Below are 17,589 nucleotides of genomic sequence, written 5' to 3'. Positions count from 1 at the left end.
TCTCAACTGGGGCAGTCAGCCACAGGGGGACTCCGAGAAGTGTCTGGGGACATCTGTGGTTGTCATGGTTGGGGCTGTGACAGGTGGAGGCCTGCGACAATGTTCAGCACCTTACAATGCCCACAATGTCCCCCACCCAGGGAGCAAGAGTCACCAGCCCCAGCTAGGCATGGTGGCACACGCCTGTCATTCCGCTACTCAGGAGGCTGAGGCAGGAGGATTGCTGCAAGTTCCAGGCCAGCCTGGGCTACATAGTGAGTTCCAGGCCAGCCTGAACTTCACAGTGAGACCTTGTTTCAAAAAAAAGTAAACAATAACCATTGGTCCCCAAAGTGCAGAGGGCAGAGGGCAGAGGGCAGGAGGTCCAGGGTACAGAGAGCACAGGACCCGCTATGTGTGCGAGGAGCCTGGGATCCTGGCCTGACCACTGGGCCCGTGTGGCCTCCGGAGGTCCCTTCCCTTTCTTGGCCTCAGTTTTTCACTCCATAGTGAAAGAGTCAATCTGCTTGTTTTTGTCTCTCGCGGCCAGGATCTGCCTGGGTCACCCTTCCACAGGCAGGGAAAGCCCTCTGCAAACATCCGCTGTCGGGCTGCGTGGAGGAGGATGGGCTTAGCTGCCGTGGGCTCCCCCAGCCCTAGCTGGACGGGACCCCGAGCTGCGCAGGTGCGTGGAGCGGAAATGGAGCACAGAGCGCGGAGCTGGGAGCAGCTGCAGGGCCCGGTTCCCAGGGCGCACAGCTGCATCCTCCTGCATCCCGGAAACCGCAGCTGGAGGGGGCTGCTCCGTGCGGACGTCAGGGTTCTCCATCCCGGGCTGCCCCAAGTCTCACCCCACAGATTCGTCCGCCACCCTGGCGCAGACTGAACCCAAGGCTTTCGCACCGAGCTGCTTCCTCAGCCTATATTTATTTTTGAGACAGCCTAGGCTGGGCTCCAACTTGAGATCCTCCTGCTTCAGCCTCCCTACGTCCTGGCCCTGCAGCCCTGCGCTACCGCGTCCCTCTAGGAACGTGCTTCCGCCCAAATCCTCCTACCGGGTGGATAAACTGAAGGAAGGAGGAGCCTGCGTAGAGCCACGTGGTGGTCTGTTTTTCCGCAAGGCTCCTGGCCTCTAAGCCAATGCCTGTCCCTCCCGCACCCCCACTCCTTCCTTCCCTTTCCGCAGCAGACGCCTGGAGCCGGCGCCGCACCCCGCACCCGGTCGCGTCCAGATTCCGGAGGAATGCCCCCTCCCCGCCCAGGACCCGCCCCCTTCCTCCCCGCAGTGACTTGCTCTCATTGACTTCTTTGTACATCGCCCACGCTGCCATTGGCGGAGCCCGCCCGCTAGGTCCGCCCCCACCGCCCAGAGCCTCTCCGGGCTCTTCTGAGGGGGCGGGGAAGGCTGGGGGCGTGGTCTATGGGGCGTGGCCGCGCAGTACGCCCCGCCCCGTCCCCGTGAGACTAGTTCTAGTATAGGCGGCAAAGGTGCAGCCCCACGGATCCCGCTGGGACACACGGCTCCCTGACGCTCGGACGGACGGACGGATCCCGGAGAGCAGGTGAGCGAGCGGCCGCCCTCGGCCCCCGCACCCCAGTCTGCCTGTGTGCCCTCCCGCCTCAGCTCCCCTGTGTCTCGGTGGCTCTCTGGGTGTCTGAGTTGGGGTGGAGGCGACACATGGGTGTGAGCCGCCCCATCTCCCGGCCTGGGGTCCCACGGAGGGACTGGTGCTGACGCCCTGGGCCCTGGTGTGGACTCTGCCTTCCCAGCAGAGGTTCCCGGGCAGGGTGTCCGGGCGGTGGGCACGGGAGCGGCTTTCGCCACCATGCAGGAATAGGGGAGCCAGGGCCCCCACCCTGCCCACCAGCCCGCTCCGTGTGACTGAGGCCTGGGCCTCGGCTTTATGAGCTGTGGCTTGGGACTGTGGCCACTGAGGTAACTGGGAGGTGACCCAGTCCAGACCTGTCGCTGCTTACCCTTTTCTGTGCTGGCAAACTGGGCCCATTTCCCAGGACGGCAAACTGAGGCCCAGAAAGCCTCCAAGGATTGGCCAGGGAGATAGGGACTGAGGTAGGACTGGGATCTGCTCTCCCTTAGGAGCCTTATGTGGTCAGCATCTTCTCTGTGGCTGACGCAGGAGAGGGGGCCCCCAGCTGTGAACAGGACATGAAGCAACTTCCTGAGCTCAGCTGGGGGCTCCAGGGGATCAGGCAGGTCCTAAGTCAGCCTGGGGGTCGGGGAGCTTAGAGGAACCTGGATTCAAGCTCCGCCAGCTGCTGTGGTGCCCTGAACACGTAGCTCAGGTCTCACGAGCCTGTTTTTTCATCTGTAAAACGAGGATGGAGCCAGATGTGGGGACCCACACCTGTAATCCCAGCACTCTCAGGCTGAGCCTGCGAGATCGCAAGTCTGAGCCCAGTCTAGACAATCTGATGACATAAGGAGACCCTGTCTCCAAATAAAAACTGAGAAAGGTCTGGTGATGTACCTCGGTGTGGAGGCCTAGAATAATAATAATAATAATAATAATAATAATAATAATAATAATAATGTAGAAGAACAAAATTTCACGAGGCCAGTGGCTGCCTGGAGGGTCAGGTGCAGGAGTGTGGCCCCGCTGTCACTCTGCTCCAGCTCCTCAATGTTACTGCAGCCCCGCCCCACACAGCCTCGCTCCTGGGCCCCAAGGCCCTCGCCTGCCGTGCCCGCTACCCGCCTGGCAGGTCCTTGGCGCCAAATTTCAAATCCAGCAAGTACCTGGCTCGGCTGCCGAGCTGTTAGGGCGTGGCGGCCGGGCAGAGCAGGGGCTGGGACGCTGTGCCCTGGAACACCGGCAACAAAGGGCCGGGCCTGGCCGCACACCTGGGCCGAGCCGCTTGCCGGGCGCCGGGCTGCTCAGATGCAGTGGAAGGCCAGGGCGGCCCCTGGGGCCTGGGGACAGGAGGACGGGACAGGACCAAGCGTGTAGACTCCAGGCCCGTGGTGTGGCCTGGGCTGGGTCAGGTGCCCCTGAGCCTCCGTTTCCCATCGGAAGGAGCTTTTGGCTTCCTTGGTGATTCGGGGTGGGGGGTGTCCCAGCCTCAGCGTCCCTGTTTGTCATGTGGGGCCAGGAGAGGATAGAACTCATGGGTGTCGTAGAAACACACAGCCAGCCCAGAGAGGGGCCGGGCCCCGGCCGGTGCGCAGCGCCACCCTCTGCTGTAGGGTCCCCACCCGTGAGCTCCAGAACCCCACACCTGGGCTCTGAGGTAGGCATCGTTAGCCACGTCCGCCAGGACTCACTTTTCTCATCTATCCAATGGAGCTGAGGTACACGTGTGTGTGTGTGTGTGTGTGTGTGTGTGTGTGTGTGTGTGTGTGTGTGTGTTGCTGGGGTTGAAACCCAGGGCCTTTTTACACTCCCAGTTCTTTTTATTTTTTATTTCAAGACAGGGTCTTGCTGAGTAGTCCCAGGCTGGGCTTGAACTTGAGATCCTTCTGCCTCAGCCTTCCAGAATGCTGGAATGACAGGCATGTGCCACCACCCTGGCTTGGGTTCTCCTTTTTTTTCCTGGAAGAAAGCTGAGATAATAGTGCCGGGATGTTCTTTGATTAGGGGGGTGCACATCCGTACCATGTGTCTCAGCCTTTGAATCTCTGGCTGCACCATGCGGCCCTTGGTTAAGGTCTCTGACACTGTGCTCTCCTGTCGCTGAGTAGTCATTTATTCACTCGACAAACAGGTGCTGAGCACTTGTGCTAAATCTGGCCTGGTGTAGGGCTCCAAGGACCCAGCAGTGATAAAAGCCAGTCTGGCGCCCGCCCGGCTTGGCTCAAGAAGTGGTAGGCTGAGGTGAATGCAATCCTTCCGGAAAAACCGTGTTTTGGGTCGTAATTGCATGAAAATGATGACAGAAGAGAATTGGGGGCGGCATGGATGGAAAATCTGAAAGGACTTCTGAGGAAGGGGACAGGTGAACGGGGGCCTGAGGGACCACGTAAAGCTATGTGGAGACCTGCGGGAACGCATGGCAGGAAACAGGAGTATCGGGTGCAAAGGCCCCGGGGCAGGATAGAGCCTGGAGCGGTGCAGGAGCATGGAGGCGCCCCTACGGCTGGAGCAGAGGGAGGAGGGGCGGAGAGGGCTCTGGGGAGGCGGGGAGGGGATGGGCGGCCGTGCAAGGCCCTGCGGGCTGCGGAGGGACCGGGGCTTTGGCCCCAGGGAGGTGGGAGCCCAGGAGGGCTGAGGGCAGAGGAGGGAGGACCTGGCTCGGTGCTCGTGGCGCCCTCTGGCGGCTGTGGGGAGGCTATTGCATCAAGTAGGGACCAGAGCGCAGGGGTGGCCCAGAGAGTTGGAGAGAGCGCAGCGGAGCGCCGCTGCTGTCGCCCCACCTCTGCTCAGCACGCTCGCCCTGCTCTGTGTTGACACCGAGAGGGGCCGGAGGCAGCAAGAGTTCCCCAGTGGGTGGTGCCGGTGTGTTGGTGTGAGGACCAGAGGGTGCCGGTCGCGCCGGGCGGAGGATGGGGCCGCGCCGGGACACGGCGGCCAGGCCGAGCTGGGGACAGGAGCAGCTGGCCGAGCCGGGCCGGCGGGTGGCCCCGTTAATTATTGATGCCCGTAGTGAGGGCCGTGAAGAATTCATGCGGTGGGGCGGGGCCTGAGACAGGGAGCGGGGCGGCATCTGCGGCTTGCCATGGATGTTGTCGTCCGATTGTTAAACGCTGTCCTTATTAAAGCTGCTGGTGACTGAGTGACACTTCGGTAAAGCGGCTGGCGGGGGGGATGCAGTGGGGAGCGCTTGCTGAGCAGGCCGAGACCCTGGACTCCAGCTGCAGCACTGCAGAATATAAATACATAAAAAATAAAACAGCCAGGCCTGGCAGAGCACGCCTGTGATCCCAGGACTTGGGAGGCTGAGGCAGGAGGATCACCACAAAGTCAAACCCTGCCTATGCTACTTAGGGAGACCCTGACTCAAAACACCAAAATAAATACAGGAAAGGTGTGGAATATTATTTAGCCTTTAAAAGGAGCAAGGTGCAACACATACTACAAGACAGATGGAAGGACACACAGAGTGGGCTCCGTGAACAGGAAATGTCCAAACAGGTGAATCCAGAGACAGGAAGTGGACCTAGGGGGCGTCAGGAGCTGGGTAGAGGAGGGGATTACTGTTCATGGGGGCAGGGCTTCCTTTTGGGGTGACAGCGTGGTCTGGAACTAGATAATGGTGGTGGTTGCATAGCTCTGTGAGTATAGAAAATTCACCGATTGTACCCTTTAAGTTAGTGAATTTTGGGCTGGATGTGGTGGCACACGCCTGTAATCCCAGCACTCGGGAGGCTGAAGCAGGAGGATTGTTGCAAGTTCGAGGCCAGCCTGGGCTACAAAGTGAGCTCAAGGCCAGCCTGAACTGCATAGAGAGACCCTGTCTCAAAAAGACAAAAAAAAAAAAACAAAAAAACAAGTCAATAAATCTTTTATATTAAAAAAAAAAAAAAGGTGCGGGATATGGTGGCAGGAGGCTGAGGCAGGAGAATTGCAAATCTGCTGCCAGCCTGGGCAACCTGGTGAGACCCTGGCTCAAAATAAAAAATTTAAGACAGGCCTGGGGATGTGGCTCTGTTCCCCCTGGGTTCAGATGCTGGACGAGAGAAACTCATTTTCTCACACATGGCCGTGGCCTGTGCTCTGGGGTTATTTTCATATCTTACATTGTTTGGTGGAAGTTGCTTCCCAACTCCATGTTCATTGATATGAAATGAGCAGCCTGAAGTTGGCCATGGTGGCGAATTTTACACCATGGAAATTGGCAAATGCTACAAATTGAGGCTTGATGTATTGTTCTATGGTTCATCTGGACCGGGGTTTGGCAACGTTTTTCTATAAACGGTCAGACAGCAAATCTTTTCAGCCTGGAAAGCCTCACAGTCTGTCCACTTGTGGTGTAAGAGGGAAAGCACCATAGCTGATATGAAGGGGCATCACTGTGTGTCAATAAAACTTTATTTACAAAAGCAGTTAGGGGGCCTAGTTTACCAATTTTTTTTTCCTGGTACTGACAGTCCATCCTAGGGGTACTCCATTACTGAGCCACACCCCTTTTTGTTTGTAATTTTGAGACAAGGTCTCCCTCTGGTACCCAGGTTGGCCTGAACTTGCAATCCTCCTGTCTCAGCCTCCCAGAGTGCTGGGAGGGCAGACCTGTGCCATAAGACCTGGCTAAAATTTCATGTATTTTAAAAAGCTGGTGGTTAAGAATTATCATCTAGAGAGTTTAAATCCTCTCTAGATGATGTATACACCTGAGGTAATATCCATGCTGTAGAAGTCGTTGTTACCCCACATTGTTTAGTATTGACAGGAGAAAAGGTCCGCCCTCCCTCAGGGCAGATGCAGTTTTTTCTGAATATTTTCTAAGTGAGGTTTGTTGAATCATTGATGTGGGCCTGTGGGAAGGCTGGGATCAGATGACATTCAAGTGACATGATGACACTCATTTACTGATTGCAATGTTATATTGCAAGTGAAAGGAAGAAGCATCTTGGGAGAATCAATTGCCCTTACGGCACTTATGACAAAGAGCTTCATATAGTTTATTACTTTTATAAACCTTGCAGCACACGCTTCTACCTCAGGACAAATTGTGAGAAACAATTTGGATGAATACAGCTGCAGACATTTCTTTTTTTTTTTTTTTAAGTGGGGATGGAACCCAGGGCTTTGAACTTGCGATCCTCCTGCCTCAGCCTCCCGGACTGCTAGGATGGCAGGCATGTACCACTGCATCACTATGCTTTCATGTGTTTTAAAAAGTTGGTGGGCACGCCTGTAATCCCAGTACTTCGGAGGCTGAGGCAGGAGGATTGCTGTGAGTTTGAGGCCAGCCTGGACTGTGTAGTGAGACCCTGAGGGGAGGACAGGGATGGGTTGGGAGGAAGGGCCTGAACGGCTGCAGCAGAACAAGCCCTCTGCACCCCGCCCTGCTCAGGGATGGCTCAGATACTGCCCGTGCGCCTGGGCTTTGAGCAGGTGAAGGTGCTGCTGTTTCTTAGCCCCCAAGCGCTTTGCAGGGTGCAGCTTAGTGTCCACATGGGGAGGAGGACGGGGGCCAGAGCCCAGGAGGAGAAGGAGGGTTTGGCCGCAGTGAGAAGTCCGAGGTACAGCCTGGGGGCGGAGGGGGGCGGTTGGCAGGGCCAGGAGCTGGCAGCTCAGGGCCCTGAGGGCGCGGACCTCAGAGCACTAGATGGACCTGGGTGGGGGATGCAGGCTGGCTTTGAACTTGGGGGATCCTCCTGCCTCAGCCTGAGTGCTGGGATGACAGGTGTGCACCCCTATGCCTGACCACCATCTATTATTTCATCTGAGTTTTCTCTGCCCTCCTTCCCTCCCTCCCTCCCTCCCTTCTTTCTTTCTTTCTTTTTCTTTCTTTCTTCTTTCTTTCCCTCCTTCTATCTCCTCCCACCCTCTCTCCCTTATTTCTCTTTTCTTTCTTCCTTCCCTTCCTCCCTTCCTCCCTTCCTCTCTTTTCTTTCTTTCTTTCTTTCTTTCTTTCTTTCTTTCTTTCTTTCTTTCTTTCTTTCTTTCTTTCTTTCTTTCTCTGCAGTCTTGCTATGTAGCCCCGGCTGACCTTGAACTCATAGCGATCCTCCTGCCTCAGCCTTCCCAGTGTCGGGATTACAGGTGTGCCCCACCATGCCCAGCCATAAATGTTTGTTAGGTGGCCAAATGAGTGTGGGGCCAATCTCCTGAAGCTGGAGTGGGCTGTTCGGGCTGTGGAGCACTTGGCATTGGGTGGACAGGAGATGGGGACAGGGAAAGGGTCCCGCCCCCCCAGGAAGGAAGCTGTGGTTTATTTTGGTCAGTGGCCTTGCTCTGGAGCAGCAGTCACCTCCCTGCCGGGACTTTCTGGCAGAACAATGGGTCCCAGGGAAGAAGGGAGGCCACGCAGCTGGGGCCCAGGTGTCGCAGGCTGAGGGCCAGGCTGGAGGTGACACTGGGGGGACGCTGCAGCTGCCTGCACCCCTCCCTCTTCCTGCTGGGAGCAGCTCCCCAGGCTTGATCCCAGCTCATCCCCTCTGCACCCGCTGCTGCGCTGCAGATGGCAAAGGAAAGGCCCAGAGAGGGTGGAACTCTGCCTGGCGCAACTGACAGAGAGATGGGCTCCTGGACCTCTTTTTCCTTTGTCCTTTTTTTTTTTTTTTTTTTGACAGAGTGTCACTATGTAGCCTAGATTGGCCTTGAACTCATGGCAATCCTCCTGCCTCAGCCTCCCCAGTGCTGGGCTGACAGGTGTGCATCACACCATGCTCAATCTGGGCCTCCTTCCTAAATCTGGGCCTTGGTGTGTTCATCTGAAGCTTGGGACTTGGACTTGGACGTCCTCTGTCCCCATGGCTACAGACTTCCTTTCTCCTTCATATTCAACACTCGCTGCACCCGGGCTGGTCACAGGAGTGATAGTATAGTCACAGGCCCTGCTGGTATCATGGGCCAAGCAAGGTGAACTTGGAAATCAAGCCACCTGCAGCTGCATGGGGGCTGCTGAGAGCTCTGTGGACTGAAGCGGCATCTGGGAGGCTTCCAGGAGGTGGTGATGGAGACATTGGGTCTTGAGGGATGAATAGGAGTTCGTCTGGTGAGTAAAATGGAGAGGAGGGGAAGAGAGGGACAGGGGACAGAAGAGAAGGTTCTAGAGAAACTGGCATGACCCTCTGGGATTGTCACGGAGGAGCATCCTTTGTGGCAGGTGGCCCCTGGAAGTCACAGCTTTTCCTTCCAGAGAGCACATTTATGTGCTCAGGGACTGCAGGTAGAGCCTGGGTGGCCATGGGTCTGGGGAACCTTCCTGGCTTGGGGAATTCTAGGGCCAGCCACAAGCTTCTGCCCCAAGACAGAGTTGGTTCTTGTTACCTGCATCTTAGACCTGGGGAAACTGAGGCATGTCATGGTTAGGGTGTCTGCTGAGGCCATCAGAGCTGGGAACAGGCTGCCCATGGGGGCTGCTTTTGTTACAGGAACCGTGCCTGGCCCCCAAGGCTCAGGGCCACAGGTGGGGAGGGCAGGGGAATCCGGCGCAGAGGCTGGGCAGGCGGCCCTGGGTCTTCGCAGCCGCCCGGGGCCCAGCAGTCGGCGGCAGGATGAGCTGGGTGTGCAGCCCCGAGCCAACAGGCCTGTGACCCTCAGGCCAGGGGCAGCGACGCGGGGCGGCCATTCCAGAGGCCTGACCTCAGAGGGTGAGGAGAGGGCGGCCCAGCGCCAGGGCTCCTCTTGGGGGCTGAGCTCAAACAAAGACAGCTTTGTGGGGTCCCAGGAGTGAGTGGGGGCTGCATGGCATTCCAGCCCAGGCTGGCGGGGTGGCCCGGGGCTTCTGGGCAGCGGTGGTGTGGGAGTCCAGCCATGGCTCCTGGGGAGGTAGGGTCCGCCTGGCCATAGGCTGCGCTGCAAGAGGAATCAGCCCAGAAAGAATTTGGGGCCCTGGGTTTTAGGGAGTGTAAAGAAGTTCATCAGGAAAGAGGCAGGAGTTTGGGGGCCAGGGCTTGGGGGGATGTATAGGAGTTCACCAAGGAAGACAAAGGGGTGTGGCTTGGTCCTGAGGCTGTGGAGAACTGTCCCCTGCTTCTCAGCAAGAAGGGACAGGCCTAGCTCTGGAATTTAGGAGGGATTCTGGAGGTGAAGCCACTGCCCAGGCTGCTTCCCGTCCTGGGCGGACCACCCCGAGGATGCCTCCTGTACACCCCGAAGGGGCAGTGAGGCTGGGACACCGTTCTCCTAAACGGCCCAGGCTTGGGGCTCCAGCTGCCATCCCATCAATGACAGGCATGGGGACAGGCATGGGGCATGGCGAGGAGGGCTGAGGCTGGCTAAGCTCCCCATCACGGTGCGCCTCCCCCACCCCAGCGCTGCAGCGTTGCACATGCGCGCCTTTGACTTCAGTGCCGGCACCACTTCCCCTCCTCCTCTAGTTCTTCCTCCGCTTCTTGTACCTCTTCTTTCTCTACCCTCCTCCTCCCCCCACCACCCCTCCTACTCTCTTCTGTGGCACTGGGGATGGAGCTCAGGGCTGCTCTACCACTGAGCTCCACCCCAGCCCTTTTTTATTTTTTATAATTTGATATAGGGTTTCGCTAAGTCTGTAAGTTAGCCAGACTGGGCTTCAACATGAGGTCCTCCTGCCTCAGCCTCCTGAGTAGCTGGGATGACGGGCGTGCACCACCATCTCTTTCTTTTAAGAATCAGATTCCCTGTAGGTTCTTCAAGGGTCTGTCCAGCTGCCTGTCCTTGGGTGTGGATGCCACTGACACCCCCCGCCCCGCCCGCCCCGCCTCTCCTAGGCAGAGGTTCCGCCCACGGCGGCATTATTGCCCACCGCGTTAGCAGGAGGGAGAGGCTGGGGGCTCCCTGTCGTGGGACTGCTGCTCCATCCGTCTGTCTGTCCACCCGTCCGTCTGTCCCCACAGGCTCATGGACCCCTTCAGCACCAAGAGCCTGGCGTTGCAGGCGCAGAAGAAGGTCCTGAGCAAGATGCCCTGCAAGGCCGTGGTGGCCACGTTCGTGGATGACACGAGCAGCGAGGTGCTGGACGAGCTGTACCGCGCCACCAAGGAGTTCACGCGCAGCCGGCGCGCGGCGCAGAAGCTGCTCAAGGACCTGGTGAAGGTGGCGGTGAAGGTGGCCGTGCTGCTGCGCGCCGGGCAGCTGGGCGCCGAGGAGCTGGCGCGGCTGCGGCGCTTCCGGCAGCGGGCGCGGGGCCTGGCCATGACGGCCGTGAGCTTCCACCAGGTGGCCTTCACCTTCGACCGCCGCGTGCTGGCCGCCGGGCTGCTCGAGTGCCGCGACCTGCTGCAGCAGGCGGCCGGGCCGCACCTCACCGCCAAGTCCCACGCGCGCATCGGCCGCGTCTTCAGCCACTTGGCCGACGGCGACTTCCTGGCCGCCCTGTACGGCCCGGCGGAGCCCTACCGCTCGCACCTGGACAGGATCTGTGACGGGCTGGGCCGGATGCTGGAGGACGGCACCATCTGAGGGTGTCGCTGGGAGGGCGTGCCGGGGGCCTGTAACCTCTCCCCCTACCCCGTGCCACTCTGGATGAGTGGCCTGACCCCCGGGAGGACCTGATTCAGAGATCATCGGCACCAGCAGTTTCAAAGGCCCATGCCGACTGTGACGTGGCGGGGCACGCTCTGGGAGGTTGAGGCAGGAGGATCTCAAGTTGGAGCCCAGCCTGGGCAACTGAGCAACTCAGTGAGACTCTGTCTATAAATAAAAAATAAAAACGGGCTGGGGATGGAGTTCAGAGCGAAGGTCCTGGATTCAATCCCCAGTACCAGCCAGAAAAGTACGTAAGTAACCAAAAGTAAAGTCCGCATTGCCTGAGGTTCCCTGACCTGTGACGTCGCAGAGCTGCGCTGGACCGCAGCTAACCAGGCCCACCTGTCACCCCGACGGCGTCCCGGGCCCCTGCCCACTCCTGTGAGCCCACCTGCTCCCTGCGAAGCGCCTGGTGGATCTCAGAGCCGGCGCGGCCTCTGTGACGGCGCCGGGTGTTTCCACCCTCCGGCAGCGGGAGGAGGGCGGGTTTCCAGCGGAACCGCACAGCCGGAGCGCCGGCCTTCCCGTCCCGACCCTGGCTGGCCGCAGAAGCAACGGGCTCGGGTGAAGCCTGGTACAGCCGGGTGGGTCCTGACGCAGCACGGCCCGGACCCTTCTAAGGTCGCTGGGACACACGCGCACACGGGGGCACACTGTGACGACGGAGGCAGAGATGGGTGACATTTCCGCGAGCCAAAAACACCCCGGATGGCGGCCACCGCCAGACGCTGGGCACAGGTGGGGCAGTGTCCTCGCGGCCCTGGCCACGCCTCACCCTCAACTTCCGGTCTCCCGACTGCGCAGGGACGAGGCGCGGTCGCTGAAGCTGCTCGGTTCGGGCGGGTTCTGGCCCAGCAACCCCAGGAAGTGGGTGAATGGAGCCGCGCGGAGGGTGGAGTGCTGCTGTGTGGACAGACCTGGGGCCCGCGCCAGCCCCAGCCCGGCAGAGGAAAGCGCCCAGGAAGCAAACCCCGCACATGTTCTTAGCCTTGCAGCACGCAGAAGGCCCCGGGAGCCGGGAGCCGGGAGCCAGGCCTCCGGTGCCGGCCACGGCAGCGCTGCTGCTGGGGGTGGACATCCCTGTGTAGAGCTGCGTCTTTTCTCGCACAAGTCCCAATAGGCCTGAAGGCAGCTGTGCTCCGGCCCAGTTAGCATTTGAGAAGTTTGGGATTCCCTGCCAACGTTTAAACACTTGGAAGTTGCACCGACCCACCTAGCTGTTAGGCCTAGAAAGTGGATGGCCCCGCGCCTGTGCTGCCCCCTGGCGGAGCTGCGGAGTGGCACCCCCCCCCTCTGTTTGGCTGCAGACGCCTCCAAACCCTCCCCCTTCCTGCTGTTCCCAAAGAAAAGGCCCCCAGATCCCCCGCAGCCGGTCCATACCTTCTGCTTGCCTTTTTTTCTTCCCCAGTGCTGGAGATGGAACCCAGATCCTTTCAACTGAGCTACATCCTCCTCGATCCTTTTTGAGCCAAGGTCTCACTGAGTCACTACGTTGCCCAGGCTGGACTAGAACTTGTGATCTTCCTGCCTCAGCCTCCTGAGTGGCTGCAGGCGTGCGCCCTATGCCAGCCTCCGCTTTCTTAAAAAAGCCAAAAAGCTTTCTTTTACTGAGGACTCTTCTTCCTACTGTCCCGCCCTGCCTGGGCAGACTGCTCAGTGCCTAGGTCAGGGCCCATCTTAGGGATGTGACGCCAATTTTGTCATAAAGGCGCCTTACTGTGGGTGTGTCATACCCACGTTTATTCTCTGGACTACTTCTATTGAAGAATTATTAATTTGATGAGTTTTGTTATATTAAAAAATGAGTATTAACAGGAAAAAATATCAAAAAATAAAGACCTAGTTCTAGCGCCGGATTGTTCCACTTGGTTGTGTGACCATCTCGACTACTCAAACACGAGCTCAAACTTCTCTTCATCCCCCGAATCAAGGAGGGCGGCACTCCCGCTGTCGGGGTCGGTCAATTCCTGCTGTTTCACCGTCGCGGGAGCTCTGGCTCACACGGCCAGCGTCAAGTCACCCTCCCCACCCGGGCCTGAGTGATCTGACGCTTCCCTTTCCACCTCCTCCGGAAGTTGCAAACCTGGGTTTTCATGTGCCACCGTACTGAACTGGGCTACTTCTACTAGGAAAATCACAAGAACACTTTTTAAAAACAAACCCTAGACACACAGAGATTTAGCAATGAGCATATTTCACAGGTAAAACTCACCTGGCGCTGCTTCGGATCTCCTGCACACACCTTGCTGTTCCCGTGCCCAGGGGTGAGAGCTCGGGTTTCGCTCTCCCCAGGGGCAGGCGCAGGTACCGAGCCACGCCCACACCCCATTACGGTAAAATGCGCGTTTACACAACACAAGTGTGGGGCGTACCTTACACCTTGCTACTCAGGTAAACACAGGCAAAACCTGTCAGACAGAGCATCACGTGGGTAAAAATCACGGGTGCACATTTTGGCACAGGTCCACACACCTTGCCGTGCCTCACAGCAGGTGGGTACATGAACATGGCTGCCTGTACCCCCAGGTGCAGCTACTGAGACGCACAGCCCGCTACTATTCGGCTTCAGTACAAATTTACAGTAGGAAAGTATGGGATGGATTCGTTTTTGTTGTTTTATTTTTTGAGACAGGGTCTCACTATGTAGCTCAGGCTGGCCTTGAATTTGCTGATCCTCCTGCCTCAGCCTCCTGAGTGCTGGGAATACAGGCGTGCACTGCTATGCCCAGCGCTGGCATTGTTGTTATAACCTAATCTTAAGCTCTAAATGAAGTGCTGTTTGTAGCTGCAAGCAGCTGGATCTTTCAGTGTTCGCACATGGACTAGACAAGGCGCAGTGCGGCTGCGCTCACCGGACCCGCTGCCTGTCTGCAGCGGGAGTTCCACGGTGCCCGGGCACCAGGCCTGCACAGCGGAGAGCGCTCGGGGGTAGAATGTGTGCCGCTGTTCTTTGGGAAAGAAAGGGCCAGCACAGCGGGAGCGGCCTCCTGCCGGGGAATCTAAAGGACATGAAGAACTGACCCACAGGCCAAGGGCCCGAGAGCCCTCCCCTGGGGAACCCTTGCACCAACTGCGCTGCACAAGTCACCAAAGTATGTAACTGTCCTTGTCCCCTGCTGGGCTGTCCACTCTGCCTGAACTCTTTTGTCAATCTGAGATTTAACTAAAAAAAAAAAAAAAAGCAAAGAGCACCAGAGAATTCTTTCAGTAAGTGCCGCCTCTTTCTAGCACGGCATGGACCAGGAGGACGCTGGCTTCCGCCTTCTCCACCTCTGCCCCCAGAGTGGGGCCTTTCGCCTGTTCCTGCAGTACTACTGAGTTACATCCCTGGCCTTTTTTGTCAAAGATAATGTCTCACTAAGTTGCCCAGGCTGGGCTCAAGCTTGCAATTCTCCTGCCTCAGCCTCCAAGTAGCAAGGGTGACAGGTGTGCGCCACCAAGCCTGACTGTTTTAAAGCTGTGCCGGCATAATTCAACTTCAGAAACCAAAACCAAGCACCAAGTGGGGACAGCAGATCCACCCCCGGGCACCTGTTGCTGGTGCCGAGGTCTGCTGGCTGCCCGGTACTCAGCATCCCATTGGGAGCCTCACAGAGCCCCACGGGGGCCTGGGTGGGTGGCTATTTTTTCTGTTTTTTTTTTCCCCGGTACCAGGACTCAAACTCATGACGTCACGCTTGCCAGGCAGGCACTGTGCCGCTGAGCTAAATCCCCAGCCCCTTTTCTCCGTTATTTATTTAAATATGAAAGAACATTTGGTGTCTTCCCCGTTGTCTCAAAGGAGGTCCCCCGGGTGATGGTGGGGTTGAGTCCTGGGGGCTCCCGGTGCCTGGCAGGTCCCTGGAGACCCCGCCTGGCTGCAGGAGGCGGGCGCCCTGGGTCCGCAGGTGAGGAGCACGGCGGGTAGCGGCTTCTCCACACACGGCTGCTGGCTGAGAGGGTCACTGGCGCAGCGGACACCAAGGGTACCCTGAGACAGGCCATCTCCCAGCGCTCTGCCCGTCGCTGCTGGTCACAGCTCGCTTCGAGCGGCCTTGGCCACGACCACCAGCTTGGACAGCTCGGCCTTGAAGGCGCCCGGCCTGTGCGTCACTGCAGGGAACAAGGGTGGTCAGTGCGTGACACAAGCGGCCCTGAGGGCCTGGGTCCAGCGGGCGCCATAGGGAGCATGAGGTGGGATGGCCCTGGCCACTGTGCCAGGTCAGGAATGGGAGAGGGGCCGGGATGGTGGCAGCAGGGTGGAGGCACCAGGCTCTGCGATGGTTTAAATGAGTGTCCCCCAAAGAGCCATCCACGGGAGGCCTGGTCCCCCAGGCGGCAGAGTTAAGACCTTAGGCACGGAGAGGTAAGCAGACCATGAGGCCGCTGACCCCACTAAGGGATTAACCAATGGGTGATGACGAGGTCACAGCCCAGTCAGGTGAAGCTGGTCACAGGCAATGGGTCTTGGAAAGGCTTTTTTTTGGAGACAGGATCTTGCTATGTAGTTTAGGCTGGTCTCGAACTCAGTGATCCTCCTGCCTCAGCCTCCTGAGTGCTGTGATTACAGGTGTGCACCACCACACCTGGCTTAGAAAGACATTTTAAATTTTTGGGAGGAGGGTCCTGGGGATGGAACCCAGGGCCTTTGCACTGAGCTACATCCCCAGTGCCTTTTTTCATTTATTTTGAGACAGGGTCTTGCTAAGTTGCTCTGACTGGGCTGGAATTTACATCCTCCTGCCTCAGCCTTCCAGAATGCTGGGATGACAGGTGTGCACCCCATGGCCTGGCTCCATGACCCATCTTTACATACCTGCTGTTTTGGTCACTTCAAATTCCTCATTTTTCAGGGGAACATCGCTTTCTCGTTCAAATGCGGCTTTGGACTGAAAAGAACAAGCAGGGTCTGTGCCGGAAGCCGCCATGCAGTCGGGAACAGTGCTCCCGGTCCGCGCTCCAGAAGGGCACAGACGGGTGCTGGGCATGGCTGCTGAGTCGGGTGGGACTTCCCTCAGCTCTTGGGAGAGCAGGCAACAGAAGCAGCTGGCTCAGCTACCTCAGACACTGTCACCTGGCAAAAGCTTTGGCCTCTGACAGGCGTTGTGACAGGTATCATCCTCAGCACTCTGGGAGGCTGAGGCAGGAAGATCATAAATTAGAGCCACACCCCACACCTACTTACTCTTGAGACAGGATTTGGCTAAATTGCCCAGGCTGGTCTTAAACTGGAACCTTCCTGCCTCAGGCTCCCGAGTACCTGGGATGACAGTTGTGTGCTATTCTTCCCGCCACCTGTGAGCTGCTTCATGTCTGTGCTTCCCTGGTTGGGTCTGGATAGACAGCAGTGACCCCTAACTGTTTCTGAGCCCAGTGCAGCGTCACTGCGGCGGGTCTGGCTGCGGCCCCATGGGTGAGGGGCGCTGCTCCTGTCCAGACAACAGCAGTGGCGCTACCCAGGTCGCCTGCAGAGGCTGCCAGGCGGAGGGCCGTGTGCTCCGGCCCACCTCAGAACCACATCCGGGGCCCCCAAGCCCACCCAAGCAGAGCCGGACTCACGTAGGCCATGGCATACTCGATCTCGGCACCACGCACCTCGGCCTTGAACTGCGTGAAGTAGAGGTAGGACTTCCCCTGGGGCCTGCACGGGAGGCAGCAGCCTGAGCCCAAGAGCCCTGCCAGGACGGGCAGTCCCCACACGCCAGTCCCAGCCCCGCTCTCCTCACCAGGCACCTGCCATGTTCCCCGAAGGTCTCCCCGCTTCCCCCTCCAGTCCCACTGATGGCCAGTTCCCCAAACATCAGCAGCTCCTCCAGGCTAAAGAGCCCGGTGCCATCCAGACCTCTAGTCCAGGCCTCCCACCCGGCGCAGCCTGAGGGTCTGAGCCCCGCACGGTCCGGCTTGTACTATTACTCGGCCGGGAAAAGGAGCAGGGTGTGTTCCACCAAGGGCACCCGAGCTCAGGCACTGTGTCCGCCGTGTGCACTCACCTCCAGATGGTGCAGGTGAAGTGCTGATGGTCTTCGCTGGTGCCCAGACTCATCTGCCATTGCTGCGGAGAGGGGGCCAGGGGTCAGCGGGCACAGCTGCACCGTGGCCCGAGACTGCAGGATTTACCTCCTGCTCTGCAGGCCGGGGACACTGTCTCTTCAACTTTCAGGGCTGCCCACCCCGGGCCCCCGGGGCCATCGGGGCTCTGGGTAGAACCTCCAGTTGTCAGGTGAGTGGTTCTGGGAAGTGAGGAAGGGCATCCGGCTCACTGAGAAGAGACAGCAGCTGAGCCACAGGCAGAGGCCTCCCTCAGCTCAGGGGCCCGCTGCTCACACATCAAGTAGGGGACGGTCCCACCTCACAGACGGGCTGGGACAGGTGCAATCAAAATGGCGCACACCTGTCATCCCAGCACTCAGCAGACTGAGGCAGGAGGATCTCAAGTTCCAGTCCAGCCTGGGCAACTGAGGGAGGCCCTGTCTCAAACGATAAAATCAGCTGAATGTGGTCGCACATGCCTATAATCCCAGCACTCAGGAGGCCGATGCAGGAGGACTGTTGCAAGTTC

General features: G+C 58.5%; 2 protein-coding genes across 3 annotated transcripts in view; one reads left to right on the top strand and one right to left on the bottom strand.

The window, feature by feature from the left end:
* The first annotated feature begins 1,378 nt into the window (after window positions 1-1,378).
* On the top strand, window positions 1,379-11,219 carry Tnfaip8l1 (tumor necrosis factor, alpha-induced protein 8-like 1). The gene is made up of 2 exons (XM_005405789.2): window positions 1,379-1,541; window positions 10,421-11,219. The coding sequence occupies exon 2, from the start codon at window positions 10,425-10,427 to the stop codon at window positions 10,983-10,985; it is 561 nt and encodes a 186-aa protein (XP_005405846.1). The 5' UTR covers window positions 1,379-1,541; window positions 10,421-10,424; the 3' UTR covers window positions 10,986-11,219.
* Window positions 11,220-14,740: 3,521 nt separating this feature from the next.
* Mydgf (myeloid-derived growth factor) overlaps window positions 14,741-17,589 on the bottom strand; it is a 10,390-nt gene continuing 7,541 nt past the window's right edge. The window contains exons 3-6 of one of the 2 annotated variants that reach the window (XM_005405788.2): window positions 17,021-17,082; window positions 16,626-16,671; window positions 15,847-15,919; window positions 14,741-15,143 (exon numbers count right to left, since the gene is read on the bottom strand). In XM_005405788.2, coding sequence (XP_005405845.1) covers window positions 15,064-15,143; window positions 15,847-15,919; window positions 16,626-16,671; window positions 17,021-17,082 — 261 coding nt within the window. In that variant the 3' untranslated portion in view covers window positions 14,741-15,063. Of the gene's footprint in view, window positions 15,144-15,846; window positions 15,920-16,589; window positions 16,672-17,020; window positions 17,083-17,589 lie in introns of both variants that reach the window. The other variant, XM_005405787.2, reaches the window with a different exon arrangement.

Source organism: Chinchilla lanigera, unplaced genomic scaffold, assembly GCF_000276665.1.
Source record: "Chinchilla lanigera isolate Chin_1 unplaced genomic scaffold, ChiLan1.0 scaffold00094, whole genome shotgun sequence".
NCBI lineage: Eukaryota > Metazoa > Chordata > Mammalia > Rodentia > Chinchillidae > Chinchilla > Chinchilla lanigera.
Note: the sequence above shows the minus strand (reverse complement) of the source record. Positions and strands in the feature narration are given on the sequence as shown.

Excerpts from the sequence above, each read along its gene's own strand:
- Tnfaip8l1 (XM_005405789.2), top strand. The coding sequence starts at position 10,425 with ATGGACCCCTTCAGCACCAAGAGCCTGGCGTTGCAGGCGCAGAAGAAG.